Source organism: Silurus aristotelis (genome assembly GCF_946808225.1).
Source record: "Silurus aristotelis genome assembly, chromosome: 29".
Taxonomy (NCBI): domain Eukaryota; kingdom Metazoa; phylum Chordata; class Actinopteri; order Siluriformes; family Siluridae; genus Silurus; species Silurus aristotelis.
In genome coordinates this window covers 11,835,042-11,855,041 of record NC_139602.1, presented here as the reverse complement: position 1 = coordinate 11,855,041, position 20,000 = coordinate 11,835,042, and the positions used below count along the sequence as shown (strand labels likewise).

The 20,000-nt window shown below is 41.5% G+C and overlaps 1 protein-coding gene across 1 annotated transcript in view; it reads right to left on the bottom strand.

Moving 5' to 3' along the window:
- The window catches only part of LOC310722966 (low-density lipoprotein receptor-related protein 1-like), a 109,695-nt gene that overhangs the window by 51,857 nt on the left and 37,838 nt on the right, over nucleotides 1–20,000 (bottom strand). Inside the window, exons 7-28 of the mRNA XM_083535818.1 lie at nucleotides 19,387–19,549; nucleotides 18,111–18,333; nucleotides 16,253–16,442; nucleotides 15,820–15,963; nucleotides 15,401–15,637; nucleotides 15,116–15,296; nucleotides 12,693–12,915; nucleotides 12,162–12,351; nucleotides 11,786–11,911; nucleotides 11,115–11,255; nucleotides 10,660–10,785; nucleotides 9,685–9,801; nucleotides 9,349–9,429; nucleotides 7,750–7,800; nucleotides 7,091–7,258; nucleotides 5,559–5,741; nucleotides 5,278–5,475; nucleotides 4,021–4,266; nucleotides 2,832–3,029; nucleotides 2,532–2,739; nucleotides 1,729–1,893; nucleotides 37–281 (exon numbers count right to left, since the gene is read on the bottom strand). Of these exons, the coding sequence (XP_083391944.1) occupies nucleotides 37–281; nucleotides 1,729–1,893; nucleotides 2,532–2,739; nucleotides 2,832–3,029; nucleotides 4,021–4,266; nucleotides 5,278–5,475; nucleotides 5,559–5,741; nucleotides 7,091–7,258; nucleotides 7,750–7,800; nucleotides 9,349–9,429; nucleotides 9,685–9,801; nucleotides 10,660–10,785; nucleotides 11,115–11,255; nucleotides 11,786–11,911; nucleotides 12,162–12,351; nucleotides 12,693–12,915; nucleotides 15,116–15,296; nucleotides 15,401–15,637; nucleotides 15,820–15,963; nucleotides 16,253–16,442; nucleotides 18,111–18,333; nucleotides 19,387–19,549 (3,804 nt within the window). The remainder of the gene's footprint in view (nucleotides 1–36; nucleotides 282–1,728; nucleotides 1,894–2,531; nucleotides 2,740–2,831; nucleotides 3,030–4,020; nucleotides 4,267–5,277; nucleotides 5,476–5,558; nucleotides 5,742–7,090; nucleotides 7,259–7,749; nucleotides 7,801–9,348; nucleotides 9,430–9,684; nucleotides 9,802–10,659; nucleotides 10,786–11,114; nucleotides 11,256–11,785; nucleotides 11,912–12,161; nucleotides 12,352–12,692; nucleotides 12,916–15,115; nucleotides 15,297–15,400; nucleotides 15,638–15,819; nucleotides 15,964–16,252; nucleotides 16,443–18,110; nucleotides 18,334–19,386; nucleotides 19,550–20,000) is intronic.

Below are 20,000 nucleotides of genomic sequence, written 5' to 3'. Positions count from 1 at the left end.
AGGACGCAGGGTTAATCTGCTCCCTTCCCTGCTCACCTTGCGGTTGTCTGGATGGATGATAAACCTGCAGATCAAAGGGCTGTGTGTTGGTCCTCTGCACCACTGTGACATTGTTTCCTGTCCACTTGTTGGCTTTGGCGAGTGTGTTCGTGCGCCAGTCCGTCCAGTAAACCTCCCCTCCGTACATAGTGACGGCGAACGGGTGCGACAGGTATTCGTGTCCACGGAGAACCTCGATCAAGCCAGAACCATCGTACTTGGTGGAGTATATTGCATCAGATCTGGGAACAAGAAGTAAAAACAAGAGTACACTAAACCAACCGTTTCTGAAGCTGGTGATGTGCTAAAATCAGTGTTGCCATTGTTACAACACTCCCAGATGTGCAGACCAACATGGCGGCGAGGAAGACCACCCCTCCTCCCAGTGACCAGGTGCTCTGTCTAACCACTAAAGTCAGGAAAACTCAATGCAGAGTTAACTCACGGAAGTCTGCTGGACCAGACAACATTCCTGTCAGAGAGCTCAGAAAATGTGCAGAACAGATAGCAGATGTCTTCAACGACATCTTTAACACCTCCCTGAACAGCGCCGTTGCTCCTCAAGACAACGACCATCGTCTCCATGCCGAAGAAGTCTACTGTCTCCTGCCTCAATGACTATCGTCCGACTGGGAGACCTCAGTCAGTCTGGATCGGGAAAACAGCATCCCCAGCACCACCACACTGAGCACTGGGGCCCCTCAGGGCTGTGTGACACGACCGTGGTGGGTCTCATCAACAAGAACGATGAGTCAGCATACAGAGAGGAGGTGCAATGGTTAACAGCCTGGTGTGGAGCGAACAACCTGTCTCTCAACGTCGACAAAACTAAAGAGATGATTGTTGACTTCAGGAGAACACAGAGCAACCATTCTCCACTAATCATCGATAGATCCTCCGTGAAGATCGTCAAAAGCACCAAACTCCTTAGTGTTCATCTGGAGGAGGACTTCACTTGGTCGCTCAACACCAGCTCCATCACCAAGAGGTCACACACACCCTTCACACACACTCTGCACCCTCCTGCCATCAGGGAAGCAGTTCAAAGCATTCGAGCCGCCACATCCAGACTGTGCAACAGGTTCTTTCCTCAAGTCATCAGGCTTCTCAATACAGAACTGAATTAAAACTCACACACACACAAAACTGTGTGACTAATCTGTACAACCTGGAGTCAACACACATTCGTATTCACTTCACACATCCATGTCTTCAGCACCACCGATTTTATTCTACCACTTCATCTAGCTCCCTCTCTCCCTTTACCAGTCACAGTACCAACATTTAAAGTACCAACCCAAACCTCCACTCTTCTCCACTTCTCCTTTTCCTGCCGTCTCTGTAGACGTCTTCCTGCTCTCTGTCTCCTCCTTCAGCCGACAGTAGCACAATTTCCCCGTTGGCTTACAATATTTTTTACGTTGGATGTCCTTCATAACACAACCCTCCCTATTTATCCAGGCTTGGGACCGGCACTAAGAGTGCGCTGGCTTGTACAACACTAATGGCTGTGATGACTGTACAATAACAAGGTTAATTACAGAGTTTTAGCAGTGATCAGTTTAACGCCTCAATCACTCAATGTTCATCAGGTAAAATACTTCAGAGTGATCATATTTTGGAATATTGCTGGAACATATCTAGAAGAATAAAGCTCTTTGTTGGTGTTGGTGGTCAGACAGCTCTTACCGGGCGTCTATCCAGAGGATTCTCCTCTCGAGGTAATCGACAGTGAGGCCATTGGGCCAGCCTCCGTTTCCGGTCTCTTTATGGATGGTACGCCGCCCAAATCCACTCATAGACGCAGCCTCGATCCTCGGCATGCTCGCGTCCCAATCCGTCCAAAACAGAATTCTGCACAAAAAAAGGTTTATTTGCAGGAACTGGAAAAACCCGGAGTTGTGATCCAGGGGGAATATGTAAATGGGGGACGAGTGCGTCGTGGGGCTCAAAAGATAAGTCTTGCTAATTCAGTGGTTCTCGAAGTGTGGGGCATGACCCTCTAGTGGGGAATAAAGACATGACAGGCAGGGCACGATGAACGGCAGGATCTATTACATTTTTCATTTCGTTTCTTTAAAATCTTCACTTATGATTTTATCATTTAAAAATAAAGTTTATACACTGAAAGCAACCACAAACAGGGTTCCAAACACACCTACACTTTTATATACTCTATTTTGAACTTGATGCTATTTAATGTTATTGATTTAGAAATGTATGTTTTAATAAATTACACATTTTGAAACTTGAAGTATTTTATTACCATTTTTTGGGGGGTGATTGAGGACAGGTGGGGCTTAAATATTCCCCCCCTCTAAAGTGGGGAATGGCAGAAAAAGTTTAAAACCACTGTGCTAATCTGCCAAATGTGTGATAAACTTGCAGGAAATCTGAAAGTAAAACGGATTGAGTGAAGGATAAAGCAGAGGAGTGAATTTGAATGAATGTGAGTTGGATTTAAATGAGTATAATATAAGGGTATACAGTACCCCTCCCTGGGGTCGAGGGCAATGGCCCGGGGATGTTCGACGTCTCCGGCTAGCAGCGTAGTTCGCATGGTGCCGTCTAGTTTTGCCACTTCGATCTGATCCAAGTTACTTTCCACCCAGTAAATATTCCCAGCGATCCAATCCACAGCTAATCCTTCAGGCGTCGCCAAACCGTACTGAATCACCACATCGAAACTAGTCAGAGCCGCTGAGAGACACACAGAAAAACAATGCTTATGATGCTCATGTTCATTACAGGTTTACTGCTAAAATGTTCAAACACCAGGCTCTGAACAGTACCTCCATTCTCGGACAGTTTCCCGCGGTAAATTTTGTCCTCTACCACATCGGTCCAGTAGAGAGCGCTCTCGTTCAGATGGAAGTCAAGAGCGATGGTGTTGCGAAGTCCCGGTACGAGGACGCTGAACTCTCCTTTGTGCAGGTCGATGCGTCGAATCTCGTGACGGTTTGAGAAGATAATAAACGGCTTAAAGGGGTCTAAGAGAAAACCAGAGTAGACAAATGAGAAAAAAGAAACAAAATACAAAAGATCAATAGGTAGGAAAGTGAAAACGATTTAAATGAAGGAGAAACAAGAAAAATATTTTATATATTGATATATTATATATAAATGAATAAACATCAAATATTTACTTGTAAAACAAGGTATTTATTGTTTATGATTTATATAGTAAATTACTAATAATAAAGATCAAATTCTATAATAATAATAATATAATAAAAAATTCTATAAAATAAATGTAGAACTGTCTTATAAAAGTTAGATTTTTTTAAATTGCATTATAATTCGTTTGAAACATTTCTGTAAATAATTGTAAAGGAAATGATGTGTTTTTGCACGCAGAGCTGTCAGGTTTGTTTAGAGCAGTACTGGAACGTACAACTTTCTTTTTCATACAACCTTTGACCTTTCCATTGAATCTAAACATCCAAAACAAGATTTATTTGCCTTAATTTACCAGAAACTTCTTTGTCATACTGGGGTAAAGTCTCCATGGTGACCATAGCACTTCCTGCCAAAATAAATGTTTTCCCTTTTCTTCTTTATGCTTATTCCTCAGATTTCCAGCGTGTTAATAATGGAGCTATTCACTGAGCTGCACCATGTTCCCTCCGTGCCCTCGAGCTCACCCCGTTTATTACCCCTATACCCAAAACCACCACCTTTATTACAGATTGAGTACCCTTCTGAGAAGCACACTTCCTGAAGACGTGGCTGATCTCCAGCCTTATGTTCAGCTCTTTTCTTTTCTTTTTATGGATTTTGTCCTATTCTTTTATTTTCTTCACAGTACATAATGAACAGTGGAGAAAAATCTGACCTTTATTTAATAAGAACTTCATTACATTTTTAACATTAAAATGTTCGGGGCCAAAATGTCGAAATGGAGCCAAAGTTCAGACTTTGTATTACTGGATAGAATCTATATACTGTATATTGAGTACACGTTTGTTGTGTGTTGTTTACCGGTGCTCCTGCAGCTCTCCATGTCTGGCTCCAGAGCCCAGCCTTCGTAGCACGAGCACTTGACAGTGAATTTGTCCTGTTCGCAGCGCTGACTGCACTTCAGATGTTTGGCGCAGAAGCCCTGGATCTGGCAGGTTTTATTGTTGGCACTGAGCTCCATCCCCAGAGGACAGGAACACACGATTCCCAAACCTGGAGCTACGGAACAGTTGTGACTGCAGCCGCCATTCTCCAGAGAGCACAGATCTGATCATACACAGAGTATCACAGCGTTTCTCAGTAACATGGAACACCTGTACATACTGTACCTTTATAAACATTATAATAACCTGCAGATAGGACGAGGAGAGGAACGAGGAGAGTGTATAGAAAAGAAGTGCGAGTGGAGAGGGGAATGGTGGATGGGGTATAGGGTATAAGGGGATGGGGTATAGGATATAGGGATTTGTGAATAAGGAAAACCGTATAGGGTATAGGCAATGGGGAATAGGGTATAGGGAATAAGATATGAAGTATAGGGTATAGGATATAGGAAATGGTGTATAGGGTATAGTGGATCGGGGATGGGTATAGGATATTTAAAATGGGGTATAGGATATATGGAATGGGGTATAGGGTATGGGTTATGGAGTATAGGGTATGGGGTATTGGGAATGTGATATATGTTATAGGGGATAGAAAATTGTCTATAGGGGATGGGGTACATGGTGTAGGAAATGGGGTAGAGGGTATAGGAAATGCTGATATAGGGAATGGGGTATAGGAAATAGGGAATGGGGTATAGGGGATGGGGTACAGGAAATAGGGAACGGGGTATAGGGTATGGGTTATGGAGTATAGGGTATGGGGTATTGGGAATGTGATATATGTTATAGGGGATAGAAAATTGTCTATAGGGGATGGGGTACATGGTGTAGGAAATGGGGTAGAGGGTATAGGAAATGCTGATATAGGGAATGGGGTATAGGAAATAGGGAATGGGGTATAGGGTATATGGTATAGGGAATGGGGAATGGGGTATAGGAAATAGGGAATGGGGTATAGGGTATGGGGTATAGGGGATGGGGTACAGGAAATAGGGAATGAGGTATTTGGTAGAGAGGATTGGGCAGAGGGAATAGGGAATGGGGTATAGGGAATGAAGGTTAAGAGAATGGGGTATAGGGTATATGGTATAGGAGATGGGGTATAGGGTATAGGGAATGAGGGTTAAGAGAATGGGGTATAGGGTATATGATTAATTGAGTGCTCTCTCACCGCACAGTTTCTCGTCAGATCCATCAGGACAGTCATCTTTCCCATCACACAATTTCTCAGGTCGTAGGCAGATGTTTGAGTCGTTAACACACATGTGATGTGAGAGTTTACACACCAGCGCTTCACAGTTCTCTTCATCTGAGTTATCCTCACAGTCGCTGTCTCCATCACAAACCCACGCCTTACTGATACATTTTGCTATGGGACAGAAGGTGACAGTAAGCAGTGCTGTGTGCCCTCAGTAACACATCCACTACACTACATTACCCACAATTCCTCACCGGAGTCTTTGCAGCCGAATTTGACCGCAGGGTCACAGATGTTGGTGACGCCTTCGCAGTTTTTCTCGTCGCTCATATCCACACAGTCCGTGTCTCCATCACAGCGCCATCGCAGAGGAATACACAGACTGTCCATCCAACACTGAAACTCATCAGTGTGACAACCACCAGGGGGACGGGTCGCTAAAACACACACACACACACACACACACACACACACACACACACACACACACCTTAAACACCATGAACCAATAAGTTTGATCATCTTCTTTATATCCTCCTCCTCATTATTATACATATTGTTATTTATATTTATTAGTTTTAGTAGTAATTTTAAATGATATCAAATCTATTTTGCTACTTTATAATTTATTAATTATGATTCTGTATCACAATACTTATAAAAATATTCATTTAATTTATTGTATATTTGAACTTACTTTTATGTAATTTTGTACTTGTTTACTAATTTATTTATTTATTAGTTGAAATCATAGTAGGATTTTTGAAAAAGTAAATTTTTTTATTCATTCTTCTTATTGTTATTATTATTGGTTGTAATACTAATTAATATGTTAATTTATACAATTAACATACAATTAATATTAATTGTAACAATTAGACGTAATTAAATTGGGTTTATAAATGATGATGGTGATGAAAATGGTGGTGGTGGTGATGAAGAGGAGGAGGATAATGATGATGATGATGATGATAGTGATTATGATGGTGATGATGATGGTGGTGATGATGGTCATGATGATGAAGATGATCGTGATGATGATGATGATGATGATGGTGGTGGTGATGAGGAAGAGACGGAGGATATGATGATGGTGGTGATAAAGATGGGGATAAAGATGATGACGATGATGATCGTGATTATGATGGTGATGATGATGGTGATAATGATTATGATGATTGTGATGTGATAATAATGATGACCATGATGATGATGGTGATGAAGATGATCGTGATGATGATGATGATGATGGTGGTGGTGGTGATGAAGAGACGGAGGATATGATGATGGTGGTGATAAAGATAGGGATAAAGATGATGATGATGATGATCGTGATTATGATGGTGATGATGATGGTGATGAAGATGATCGTGATGATGATGATGATGATGGTGGTGGTGGTGGTGATGAGGAAGAGACGGAGGATATGATGATGGTGGTGATAAAGATGGGGATAAAGATGATGATGATGATGATCGTGATTATGATGGTGATGATGATGGTGATAATGATTATGATGATTGTGATGTGATAATAATGATGACCATGATGATGATGGTGATGAAGATGATCGTGATGATGATGATGATGGTGGTGGTGGTGATAAAGATGGGGATAAAGATGATGATGATGATGATGGTGGTGATAATGATGGTGATGATGGTGGTGATAATGGTTATGATGATTGTGATGTGATAATAATGATGACTATGATGATGATGGTGACGAAGATGATTGTGGTGATGATGATGATGGTGGTGGCGATGATGATGTTGTAGATGGTTACCGTTATTGCTGCAGTTGGCGTGGGTCTCATCGCTGAAGTCGTTGCAGTCGTTGTCTCCGTCGCAGGTCCAGTAATCGGGAATGCAGCGGCCACTGTTGCATTTAAACTGCGTGCTGGAGCAGGAGTGAGTGCAGCCCGCTTCATCACTGTTATCACCGCAATCATTATCTACAACACAATTACACAACAACGCTACACAACTGCCACCAAATACACTGACATTACATCATAAAATACAACACACACACACACACACACACACACACACAGAGACAATTTAATAAAGACACACACAAAGATCACAATAGATAATGACAGAAACTGCATAGATCGCACCATGCACCATGGGGAAAAGCTCTATTTTAATTCAAATATAAAGAGAAGAAATAAAAAGGTGGCATTAAATCTGCAGAGTCTCCCAGCGATTCTATTGTACTGAGTGGGAAATGCTTACATATCAATACGATTAATATGTAAAATCTTTGATTTCCTACTAAGATAATAATAAATTATTGAGAGAACTGACTGCAGCTTTTAATAAACCATATGTAATTATTATTTATTTAAAACAAATACATTACACACTAAATTGATTGATTTATTGATTGAGTGATTGCTGGCTACAGATATTTATGGTGCATGTTGATCTATGCACTAACCGGTCAGGTTGGGACAATTGAACTCATCAGATCCGTCCCCACAATCCTTTTCTGCAACAGGGAGCCAATTGGAGACAAGGGGTGGGCCAATGGCACATAGAACAGGAAGTGATGTAAACACACACACAGATGGATAAATGAGGAAATGAACACAAAAACACACAAAGACACAGACAAAGGGTAATGACAGAGACGTGATGTAGTGAACACACACACACACACACACACAACAACATATACTATTACACAACATCACACACTATAACACACTCCTACACATGATGATGCAAAATACACACCAATAAACAATAAAACACACTAACCAATTATAACACACACTAATACACTATAACGCACACCATAACAATTAAACACACACTAACCAACTATAATACACACCATAACAATATAACACACACCATAACAATATAACACACACTAACCAATTATTACACACACTAATACACTATAACGCACACCATAACAATTAAACACACACTAACCAACTATAATACACACCATAACAATATAACACACACCATAACAATATAACACACACTAACCAACTATAATACACACCATAACAATATAACACACACCATAACAATATAACACACACTAACCAATTATAACACACTGATACACTATAACACACACCATAACAATATAACACACACTAACCAATTATAACACACTAATACAATATAACACACACCATACCAATATAACACACACTAACCAACTATAATACACACCATAACAATATAACACACACCATAACAATATAACACACACTAACCAATTATAACACACACTAACCAATTATAACACACACCATACTAATATAACACACACTAACCAACTATAATACACACCATAACAATATAACACACACCATACCAATATAACACACACTAACCAATTATAACACACACCATACTAATATAACACACACCATACTAATATAACACACACTAACCAACTATAATACACACCATAACAATATAACACACACCATACCAATATAACACACACTAACCAATTATAACACACTAATACACTATAACACACACCGTAACAATATAACACACACTAATACACTATAACACACACCGTAACAATATAACACACACTAACCAATTATAACACACACCATACCAATATAACACACACTAACTTATTATAACACACTGATACACTGTAACACACACCATAACAATATAACACACACCATACCCATATAACACACACTAACCAATTATAACACACTGATACACTATAACACACACCATAACAATATAACACACACTAAACAATTATAACACACTAATACACTATAACACACACCATAACAATATAACACACACTAAACAATTATAACACACTAATACACTATAACACACACCATAACAATATAACACACACTAAACAATTATAACACACTAATACACTATAACACACACCATAACAATATAAGGCACAAAGACCCATTATAACACACTAACACACACTATCACACACTAATACAAACCAGCACATTATAACACACTAACACACAAGTCGACACATGTGTAGCCGTGAGAAAGTAAAAGCACTCACCGCTGTCACAGCGCCAGTTCATGTTGATGCAGCGTCCGTTATTACATGTGAACTGGGTGGGAGGGAAACATGTGGGATATGCTGGAACACAACACACACACACATACACACATACACACACACACACACACACACACACACACACACACACACACACACACACAGTAAAATCACATAATATTCACACACTGCACACTCTTCTAGTTTGTAAGCAATACATGTGAGTGATAATAAAGTGTAATAAAGGAAGTAGTGTGTGTGTGTGTGTGTGTGTGTGTGTGTGTGTGTGTGTGTGTGTGTGTGTGTGTGTGTGTGTGTTAGAGAGATGGTATGTACCACAGGATGCAGGTTCATCAGAACGATCCCCACAATCATCATCCAGGTCACATGTCCACGAGCTGGGAATACACCGTCCACTTGCACACGAGTACTGATTAGCAGGACACGTCCGAGCTGAGAAACAGGGAACATCCAACATTGTCAGAAAGAGAGAGGGAGACATTAGAGATAAGATAAATGAAAGAGATATGAGAGAGACCTGAGTGAGGTGAGAGAGACAAGAGAGAGATGTGAGAGAAATCAAAGAGATATGAGAGAGCCATGAGAGAGACGTGAGAGATATGAGATAGAGACATGAGAGAGACATGACAAATATTAGAGATGTGTGAGGGACGAGAGAGATATGAGAGACATAAGAAAGAGATTTGTGAGAGAGGTGAGAGAGATAAGAAATGTGAGAGAGATATAAGAGATATAAGTGAGATGTGGGAGAGACAAGAGATGTAATATAGATATGAGAGGGATGTGAAGGAGATAAAAGATGTGAGGGAGATATGAGAAAGTTGTGAGAGAGATATGAGAAATGTGAGGGAGATCAAATATGTGAGAGAGGTATGAAAGAGATGAGAGAGAGATGTGGGAGACATGTGAGAGAGATGTGTGGGAGATAAAAGATGTGAGAGAAATGTGAGGGAGATGTGAGAGAGATATGAGAGAGATAAAAGATGTGAGAGATGTGAGAGAGAAATGTGTGTTTTTCTTTTTCTGTGTCTATTTCTATTTGTCTCTGTGTCTCTCTCCATCTCTCTCTGCTCTTTTTCTCACAGTATAAACAAACTGAAATGACAGAATGAGAGTTGGAAATGATTTCACCCGAACTGGAGAAGAAAATGTGAGAATTCCTGTACAGATCATCAGCTAAAGGTCACCGCCCTTCAGAAACGCCTTGTGTGTGTGTGTGTGTGTGTGTGTGTGTGTGTGTGTGTGTGTGTGTGTGTGTGTGTGTGCGTGCGTGTGTGTGCGTGTGTGTACCGGAGCACGTAGAGTTGGACTCGTCCTCGTCGTTGCCACAATCGTTGTCTCCGTCACAGAGCCAGCGCATGGGGATGCAGCGATTATTCTGACATTTAAACCGATCAGCAGGACACGTGTGCTGATCTACACACACACACACACACACACACACACACACACACACACACACACACACACACACACACACTAATAAACAGCAGAGAAACAACCTCTAATTTTTATTTGTGTATTATGTATTCATTAAGTAAGTCTAAGTGTGTGTGTGTGTGTGTGTGTGTGTGTGTATGTGTGTGTGTGTGTGTAAGTCTGAGTGTGTGTAAACGAGAGTGTATAAGGGTGTTAGCTTTGATGCAGCTCGGCAAAAACTCCTGACATTCTCTCATCAGATTCACGAGATCGTCAGTGTGTGTGTGGGTGTGTGTGTGTGTGTGTGTGTGTGTGTTTGTTCTCACAACAGAGTTCAGGAGCTTCATCACTGTTGTCTAGACAGTCGTTGTCTCCGTCACACTTCCAGCGCTCCTGAATACAGCGATTATTTTTACAGGCGAACTCTCCAGACTGACACTGAGGAGGGGGAATGTAAGACGGGTTCGCTACACACACACACACACACACACACACACACACACACACACACACACACACACAGTTAATTCTTATTATTCTACACATTTTATTTTATTCCTGAATGCTAAGTCACTAGCATTCTGATTTTGATCCTCGGAATTCTAGCTAGCTAGCTGTTAGCATGTTAAGTACGTCAATAGCTAGCAGTTGGGTGGTGTAACTTTTCCTCATCAATTCCTAAACTAATGTATTAACATGTGAGCTGTTTTGTGTTAAAACTGCTAATTTGCTAGCCGATAGAAGGTACAGTATCTCAGAATTGTTAGCATTTCTTCATTTATAAAGTAACGTAGCTAGAGAAATCATCATAATAACTCGTGTTCTCCAGGAATCTAGCTAGCTAGTTTTTTGGCGCATACTTTTAACAAGTGCTAACAAGCAATTAGCTTTATGTGTTTCAGTTTAGTGGTTTTATTTTCTGGAGTTTTATTGTTTGGTTATTAAACTAAGTTTATTGTAATAACATGTTAAAACCGATGCTAATTAGATCTGTTACCTTTACAGCTGGTGTTATCTGCCGGGTCCAGGAGCTGATCTTCAGCACAAGCGCACGATCGACCTTCTGGCGTCGCTAAACACAAAATACTGCATCCACCGTTATTCGATCGACACACATTCGTACCTGAAAACCAGGAAACAGACAGACAGTTAAAAGAGTCTACGCTCAAGATTATTAGCGTTTGTGTTTGCTAAAACGAATAGCTCACTGTAGTTAAATGCTAAATTTTTATCAGAATGCTAAAACAGATCACTGGTCATTGGTTCCTCCTGAACCTCGTGCTGTTAGTAAGAGCATGTCTCAGAAGGCTAGGTCATTAGCCGTTAGCATTGTCAGTGAGATAAGCCGTGGAATGATAAGCTGGTGTAGATACCTTGCTGTTGCTGGGCGTCGTACATGCGGATTTCGAAGATGGGAGGACGCTCGTTGCGGAGGAGTGTGACAGATTTGGTGTCCTGGTCCAGTTTGTAGATGCTGCCGCTACGGTACTCGTTCCAGAACAGGAAGTTCTTATAGTGGCAGAGACCGAAGGCGTGACTCAGTTCCTGACCTTCATACACAGTCTGAGGGGAAACACAGATTATTTAGCATGTAGCAATATCTTCCTGTAAACAGCTAGCTAGTTGCCAGGGTTTCCATGCTATCACCTTGCTAGTTGCCATGGTTTCAATGTTAACAACTAGCTAGGTTTCACGTTTCCTTGTAAATGCGAATTAGTTGCCATATTTTCCATTCTATCACCTTGAAACTATAATCGAACCCTAACCGTAACCGTAGCAACTAGTTTATTGGACTTAACACTTGGTTTACGCTCTTGTAACGGTAGCTGATTAGCCTGTAGCAGAGATATATTTGCTAATCAGTAAAGATTTGAAGAGGTAGAGGTAAACGTTTCAGAGCTGACCTTGCGCTCGGTGCTGTTGAGGTAAACCATCTCAATGCGGTCGTAATAAGCGTCCACCCAGTACAGGATCCCCTGAGGAACATCCAGGCTCAGACCATTGGGCCACAGAACTGTCTTCGAGGTCAGGAGAATGTTCCGGTTGGTTCCATCCATCCAGGCTCTCTCGATTTTACCTCTTTTGCTTTCTTTCGGATCTTCTTCCCAATCCGTCCAGTACATCCATCTAAAAAAAAGCAATGATTTCAGCAGAAGCTCTTCAGTTAAACAGTTCAGAAAATTTCTACCAACATGGCAAGTCATTAAAAAAAACCAGGAACTGAATTGATTGACAGCCCAGGATCTCTGTAGCTTAATACAACCACATCAATACAATTAACCTGAATGTCTTCTTCACACCACCAGCTTTTATTGTTGATAAAAGTCATTACTGGGTTTCAGAGGTGGCAAAAGTATACACATCGTTTACTCAAGTAGAAGTACAGATACTCATGTTTTAAAAGACTTCAGTAAAAGTTGAAGTTCTGACTACACTTTTTTACTCAAGTTAAAGTAAAGAAGTTTGGGATCTGACATGTACTCAAGTAAAAAAGTAGCTGTTACTACGACCTGTTTTAGTGTCATGCTGGTACCTGAACCTCAACATTATATCAATGTATTAATACAAAAACTGAATGTATTCAGGCTGAACAAACACCATTCCTCTCCAAAGCATGTGAGCCAGATCTTCCAGGAGCTCACTTTGTGCACAGGGGGCATTTCCATGCTGAAACAGGTTTGGGTTTCCAAGTTCAAGTGAATGCGAGTTTTTATTATAGTGCTAAAGACGTCTTGTACAAATGAGTGCCTCCAGATTTGTGGTAAAAGTTTGGAAAAGAACCAAATAGAGCAGGAAAGGGCAGGTGTCCAAATACTTTTGTGTGGAGCTACATACTACAGAAACTAAGAACATTAACAACATCCTTATTTAAAAAATAGCAACATGTGGCAGCAGCTCTTATTTAAAATACAAACAAAATTGTAGGGAGAAAAAACTTTAAACGTAAAATGGCTCATGAAAAGAAAGATATAACAATAAAGTGTTTGATTATGTATGTGCGTGCTCGAATTTGACGGCAAATTCTTGAAAGCCAGCACTTTTTTACACCAATAAATTCGAACATCTCCCTTATTTATGACCATGGTGAGGAGGAATGTCTTTCCTGTGACTCCCTCTGAATTCACATGAACCATTCCTCTTGTTCTTGCTCATTGTTTGCTCCGCTTGATTATGTCTACGTCTGATAGGCAGGAAATAATACACCAGTGATTTGGTGAAAAAGCCACGCAATGAGAAGAAATAATACTAAAAGTAACGAGGCTGGTGTGAAAATGTAAGAAGTAGAAAGTACAATGTGTGTAAAAATGTAATGAGTGAAAGTAAAAAGTTTTCTGAAAAATAAACAGTGGAGTAAAAAACTGATACCAGAAAAATGTACTTAAGTACAGTGAAGAAGTATTTGTACTTTGTTACTTCCCTCTGCTGGGTTTATTAAAGATCTAATACACCAGAACGTTCCCACAAGTCAGAGAGACGTTCTTTCCAGTTCATTTCAGCGAAAAGCTGAATCTTTCGCTCAGAGACTAGATCTCATCTCGTCTGTCCATCCCGAGTGAAGGAAAAGAAAACTTATCATCATTTTAGCTCAATATCTGGATGGATCTAAAAAATCCTGCTCACAATGAGGCCTGGATCAGTAACTGGATCCCAATCCCTGATCCTACTCATGCATCAGTCCTTTTCATGTCTTGATCCTGGATCCTTCTAATGATTGTTTCCCTTCACACCTGCACACACCAGATCCTGCTCACATCAGATCCTGCTCACATCAGATCCTGTTCACATCAGATCCTGCTTACACAGGATCCTGCTCACATCAGATCCTGCTCACATCAGATCCTGCTCACACAGGATCCTGTTCACACTAGATCCTGTTCACACTAGATCCTGTTCACACTAGATCCTGCTCACACAGGATCCTGTTCACACTAGATCCTGTTCACACTAGATCCTGTTCACACTAGATCCTGCTCACACTAGATCCTGCTCACACAGGATCCTGCTTACACAGGATCCTGCTTACACAGGATCCTGCTTACACAGGATCCTGTTCACACTGGATCCTGCTCACACCGGATCCTGCTCACACCGGATCCTGCTTACACCGGATCCTGCTTACACAGGATCCTGCTTACACAGGATCCTGCTTACACAGGATCCTGTTCACACTAGATCCTGCTCACATCAGATCCTGCTTACACAGGATCCTGTTCACATCGGATCCTGCTCACACCAGATTTCTTTCTTACGTAATCGCCTTCATTTCTAATTCAGTTTATACGAGATCTCACTCACACTGAATCCCATTTACACTTGAGCCTCTCACCCATTTTTGGGATCCACTACGATGGCTCGTGGGTGTGTCATTTTGCCCTCAATGAGGGTTTTCCTCGTCTGCGCTGCTTTCTCCAGACGAGCCACGCTGATGGTCTTCTTTGGCCCATCATCTGTCCAGTACAGATTATTGGCCATCCAGTCTACAGCAATTCCCTCCACTGTGTGCACACCTGCAACACACACACACACACACTTTCAGTAACAGTTTTATCTTTCTTTGTGTTTATCCACCTTCCTTCTTCAGCACAAACTCCTATGCGTGAGGTTCTCCTACCTTCCTTCAGGATGGTGTCTCTCTCAGTGCCGTCGATCTTCTGGCGGCCAATCAGGTAGCTGGTGGCATCCGAGAAATAGATGAAGTTACTCTGAGCATGGAAGTCCAGAGCACGAGGGTTCATCAGGTTCTCTATGGGGATCATGTACTCATCCTGCACCTTCGGGTTGATGTCCATGCCTCTGATCACGCCGGGACGTCCTTTACCGTAGACCAGGAACAGCTCGTGCTCCGGCTCTGAGGAACAGAAACGAAAAAAATACCCTCAAACTCAGCAGAGATACTGATACAGTGCAAAACCTAATAAATGCTTTGAATTATAGATTATTTTTATGCAATAAAAATGTATAAATAAAAGCATCAGAACTTTATTATTTTATTAGGACTTTATAATAATATGTATTGAAGTAAAGTCTCACTCTTGCAGGATTTTCCGTCGCTGCCGAGGCTGAACCCCGAGCGACAGCGACACGTCCGACTCTTATGGCTGTTTCCCAATAAACAAATATCAGAACAACCACCAGGTTTCCCGAACTGATCCACCTCACACGCATGACTCCTCACTGAGAGACACCGAGACGGAGAGAGAACGAGCCACAGAGATGAGTATACAAGTGTGTGTGTGTGTGTGTGTGTGTGTGTGTGTGTGAGAGAGGTAGGCGTGTGTGTGATGTGTGCAAGGTTTGTAATGTGTGTGTGTGTGTGTGTGTGTGAGAGAGGTTTGTGTGTGTGTGTGTGTGTGTGTGTAAGAGGTTTGTGTGTGTGTGAGAGAGGTTTTTGTGTGTGTGTGTGTGTGTGTGTGTGTGTGTGTGTGTGTGTGTGCGCGAGAGAGGTTTGTGTGTGTGTGTGTACCTGGAGGTTGGCATCTCTGGTGATAGACGTGCAGAGCTCCGCCTTTATCCACTCGTGTCACCACCTGATAGTCAGAGCTGTTAAAGCGGTTCACGCGGATCACGCTCGTCTTCGGCTGCACGTTCGCATTGTCCGAGTTTGTAGCGTAAAGATAATTCTCAAAAACCGTCAAACCGTATAGATGCTCAATCTGGGGGGGTGGGGGGGAAGAGGGGTGGGCAAGAAGGAAAGAGGGAGATGATGAAGGACTATACTTTGTGTATTATTTCGGTGTGTGTGTGTACTCGTGGTCCCAGTATGATGGTATGAAAGCATGTAGTAAACGTAGAGACACAGTTGGTGAAATATGACTCTAAATGTGTGTCTTAAAACTTTCAATTTAATTCATGTTTATTTGTTTTGTGCTTTTAATAATGAACATGGTCTCAGAGCAGCTTTACACAGATAATGTGGTGATTAAAAGTAAAGCTGTTCTTTATAAGTGTAAGTTTGTCTCTGATGAACAAGTCGGTAGAGACTGTGGTGAAGGAAAAACTCCCTGAGATGCAGAAGGAAGAAACCTTGAGAGGAACCAGACTCAAGAGGGAACCTCATCCTCATCTGGGTTCCACCGAATGTCCATTTATTACAGATAAACGATGTTGAGGTGCAGTGATGGAGATCAGAGCAAACTGTAGTCCTGAGTCAGTGTAGCAGACTGTTGATATTAACTACAGTCAAAATCCATTCCTTTCACTTGAGTAAAAGTACAAAAGTCACCTTCAAATGTCCTTCAGTAGCCAAAGTAGTGATTTATTATAACTCTAATGTTCCTGTGATCATTTTTATCACAAGATTCTTCACTTAATCACCTCAGTTTCTGTGAAAAGACTCGAATGTGACTCTCAGGACACTGATCTATTAATAGAATGAGATTAAAGACTCAAACACTGATTGATTTCTATTATAATGATCATGAACACAAAACCTTCTTTTGTACTACTTAAAAAAAAAATCATGTAAATGTTCCAGTTCCAGTTTGGAGTTTCTTTGGACACGTTTCTGAGCTCCATTTCATGTATAAATATTCACCCTGAATACATTTATTACACACTTAAATTCATGTCATTGTGCACAATTGATCAAACTCTCAGAACCAGGAACAAGAAACTCCTCGGCTGATTTCAATAAGTCTTTAAGCTGCACAGAAAACCTTTAGAACATCACCTCAATTAAAGACAACCGAAACCAAAAAGTGCACTTTAACTCCACTCCAGCAGGACCAGGTACAGTGGGCTGGAGATACACACTGCTACACACATTATAATGTTAGATTTCTAAAAGAAATATTGTTGCTCTGTGTGTAAAAGCAGCCTGAGTGATGTACAGATTTTAACCTGTTTCATTAAATACATTAGTCTTTACTCGTAACAAGAAGAGTGACAGAGCTGCATACACACCTTTATCTTTCACACGTTTCTACACTACGTTCTTCTTTTTTCTGAATTGGGCTCCTGAGGGTTTAGAACTTTTTTCTCATCCATAATTTGTATTTGGGTTCAGTTCTCCTTGACGTGGCGTCACCCAACCCCCACCTCTCCTGTGCGAGTGTATGAGGGAGGGAACTTTGGACCTTTAGCGGTGGAGGGTGCAGACTCTGAGTCCTGACCAGCTTCATTCATCATCATTTGATATACTTAAGTACAGAAACTAATTGCGTTTACTTCATTACTGAGCACCGCTGAGTCTCGTATCAGAAGCTGCTTTATATGTATCTGTAATGTATCCTAATGTAATGGTTATGCATCCAGATGTGAATCAGCTTCAGTTATGGAGATGCACATCCTCTGTGTGTGTGTGTGTGTGTGTGTGTGTATACCAGTAGTCCCTGTATGATGGTGTGTCTGTGTCTCCCCTCATAGTCGATGACCTCGATGTAGTCCAGGTAGGCGTCGGCCCAGTACACCAGTTTACTGACCAGGTCCAGCGTGACTCCGTGAGGGAACACGATCTTACTGTCCACCAGCCTCGAGCGGTTCTGACCATCCATATCACACCGTTCCACCTTTGGAATCTGTCCATAATCCGTGAAGAACAATTTCCTGTACACACACACACACACACACACACACACACACACACACACACACACACACACACACTCTCTCTAAAGACTCTATAATTGATTAACATACAATATAATCTAATAATAACTTGATTGCATAAGTTCATCCACCCCTTTCATTTCTAATAGTAAGAACATCTCCTGAACATGGGTTCCTCAGGTTTCAGAAGATTTACTCCCGGGTTCTGACTGGACTGAACCAAAACACTGCTCTTCTCCTTCTGAAGCTGGTCCCTCAGCTGACATGAACTTGTGCTTTAGGATTTGTTATTGTGCAGGATGGTGACATGTTTCTTTATCTTTAGATGTCTAACAGAACCCTAGAGGAACTTCAATACATGAAGATATGATCCGAAATTCCCTCAATATGGATCAGCGCTTCAGTCCCAAAACTATTTCCCAATGCTTCCACCACAATGCATCCACTGTGACTGTGGCGTTCTCCGTAGGATAATCCATCTTGTTCTTGTGAGAATCATTAAGAATGGTGTCCAGAAGGTTCTACACCAGAAGATCAGAAGGCATTTTGATCCAGGACATCAGATGTTTTTTTCTCGTGAGAAAAGGACTCCTGGACACCTCAGCCCAGACATGTGAAGAACATAAAAGATTGCTGTCACATTAACGAAGTGAGCAGATGTACTCTCCAGATGTTTCTGCAGCTGGTTTAATGGTTCCATAAATCCCTCAGCAGCCTGTTCTTGGTGATGTCATTGTGCTGCTCCACATTTTCTTCACATGTTCATGATAGACTTCATAGTGTTGTGATGTTTAGGAAATTCTTTTAAACCCCCTTCCTGATCCAGACCTTTTAACAAGTGGGACCTTTTGGAAGCTCTTTAGCTTCAGCAGTTGGATGAAACCAAAAAAATCAAAAGTTTATTTGGTGTCGATCAGAATTCCATCAGCTGTATGAGAGCTTGAATGTGATTGGTTCATTCCAAAAACAGTCACATTACCCAGTGTGAGTACAATAATGCAGCCAGGTTATTTGAAGTGTGTGTGTGTGTGTGTGTGTGTGTGTGTATACCCCATGGTAGGGTCGAGTGCGATTCCTTTAGGGTTGTACAGCTCCTGGTCCAGCAGTGTCACACACGTCACCCCGTCTTTATCACACACGAAGATCCGATCGTCCACGTCGTCCACGAAATAAAAATTCCCTGTCAGCCAGTCGATTGCCATCTGCTCCACATCTGTATCACAACACATGTGGACCATTACACAAATCACAGGATCACATCTGTATCATAAACACCTCACAACACATCTATACCACATACACACATCACCACATCTGTACCATAACATCACATCACCACATCTGTACCATGACACACATCACACATCTGTACCACGACACACATCACACATCTGTACCACGACACACATCACCACATCTGTACCATGACACACATCACACATCTGTACCACGACACACATCACACATCTGTACCACGACACACATCACACATCTGTACCACGACACACATCACACATCTGTACCACGACACACATCACCACATCTGTACCACGACACACATCACCACATCTGTACCATGACACACATCACCACATCTGTACCATGACACACATCACCACATCTGTACCATGACACACATCACCACATCTGTACCATGACACACA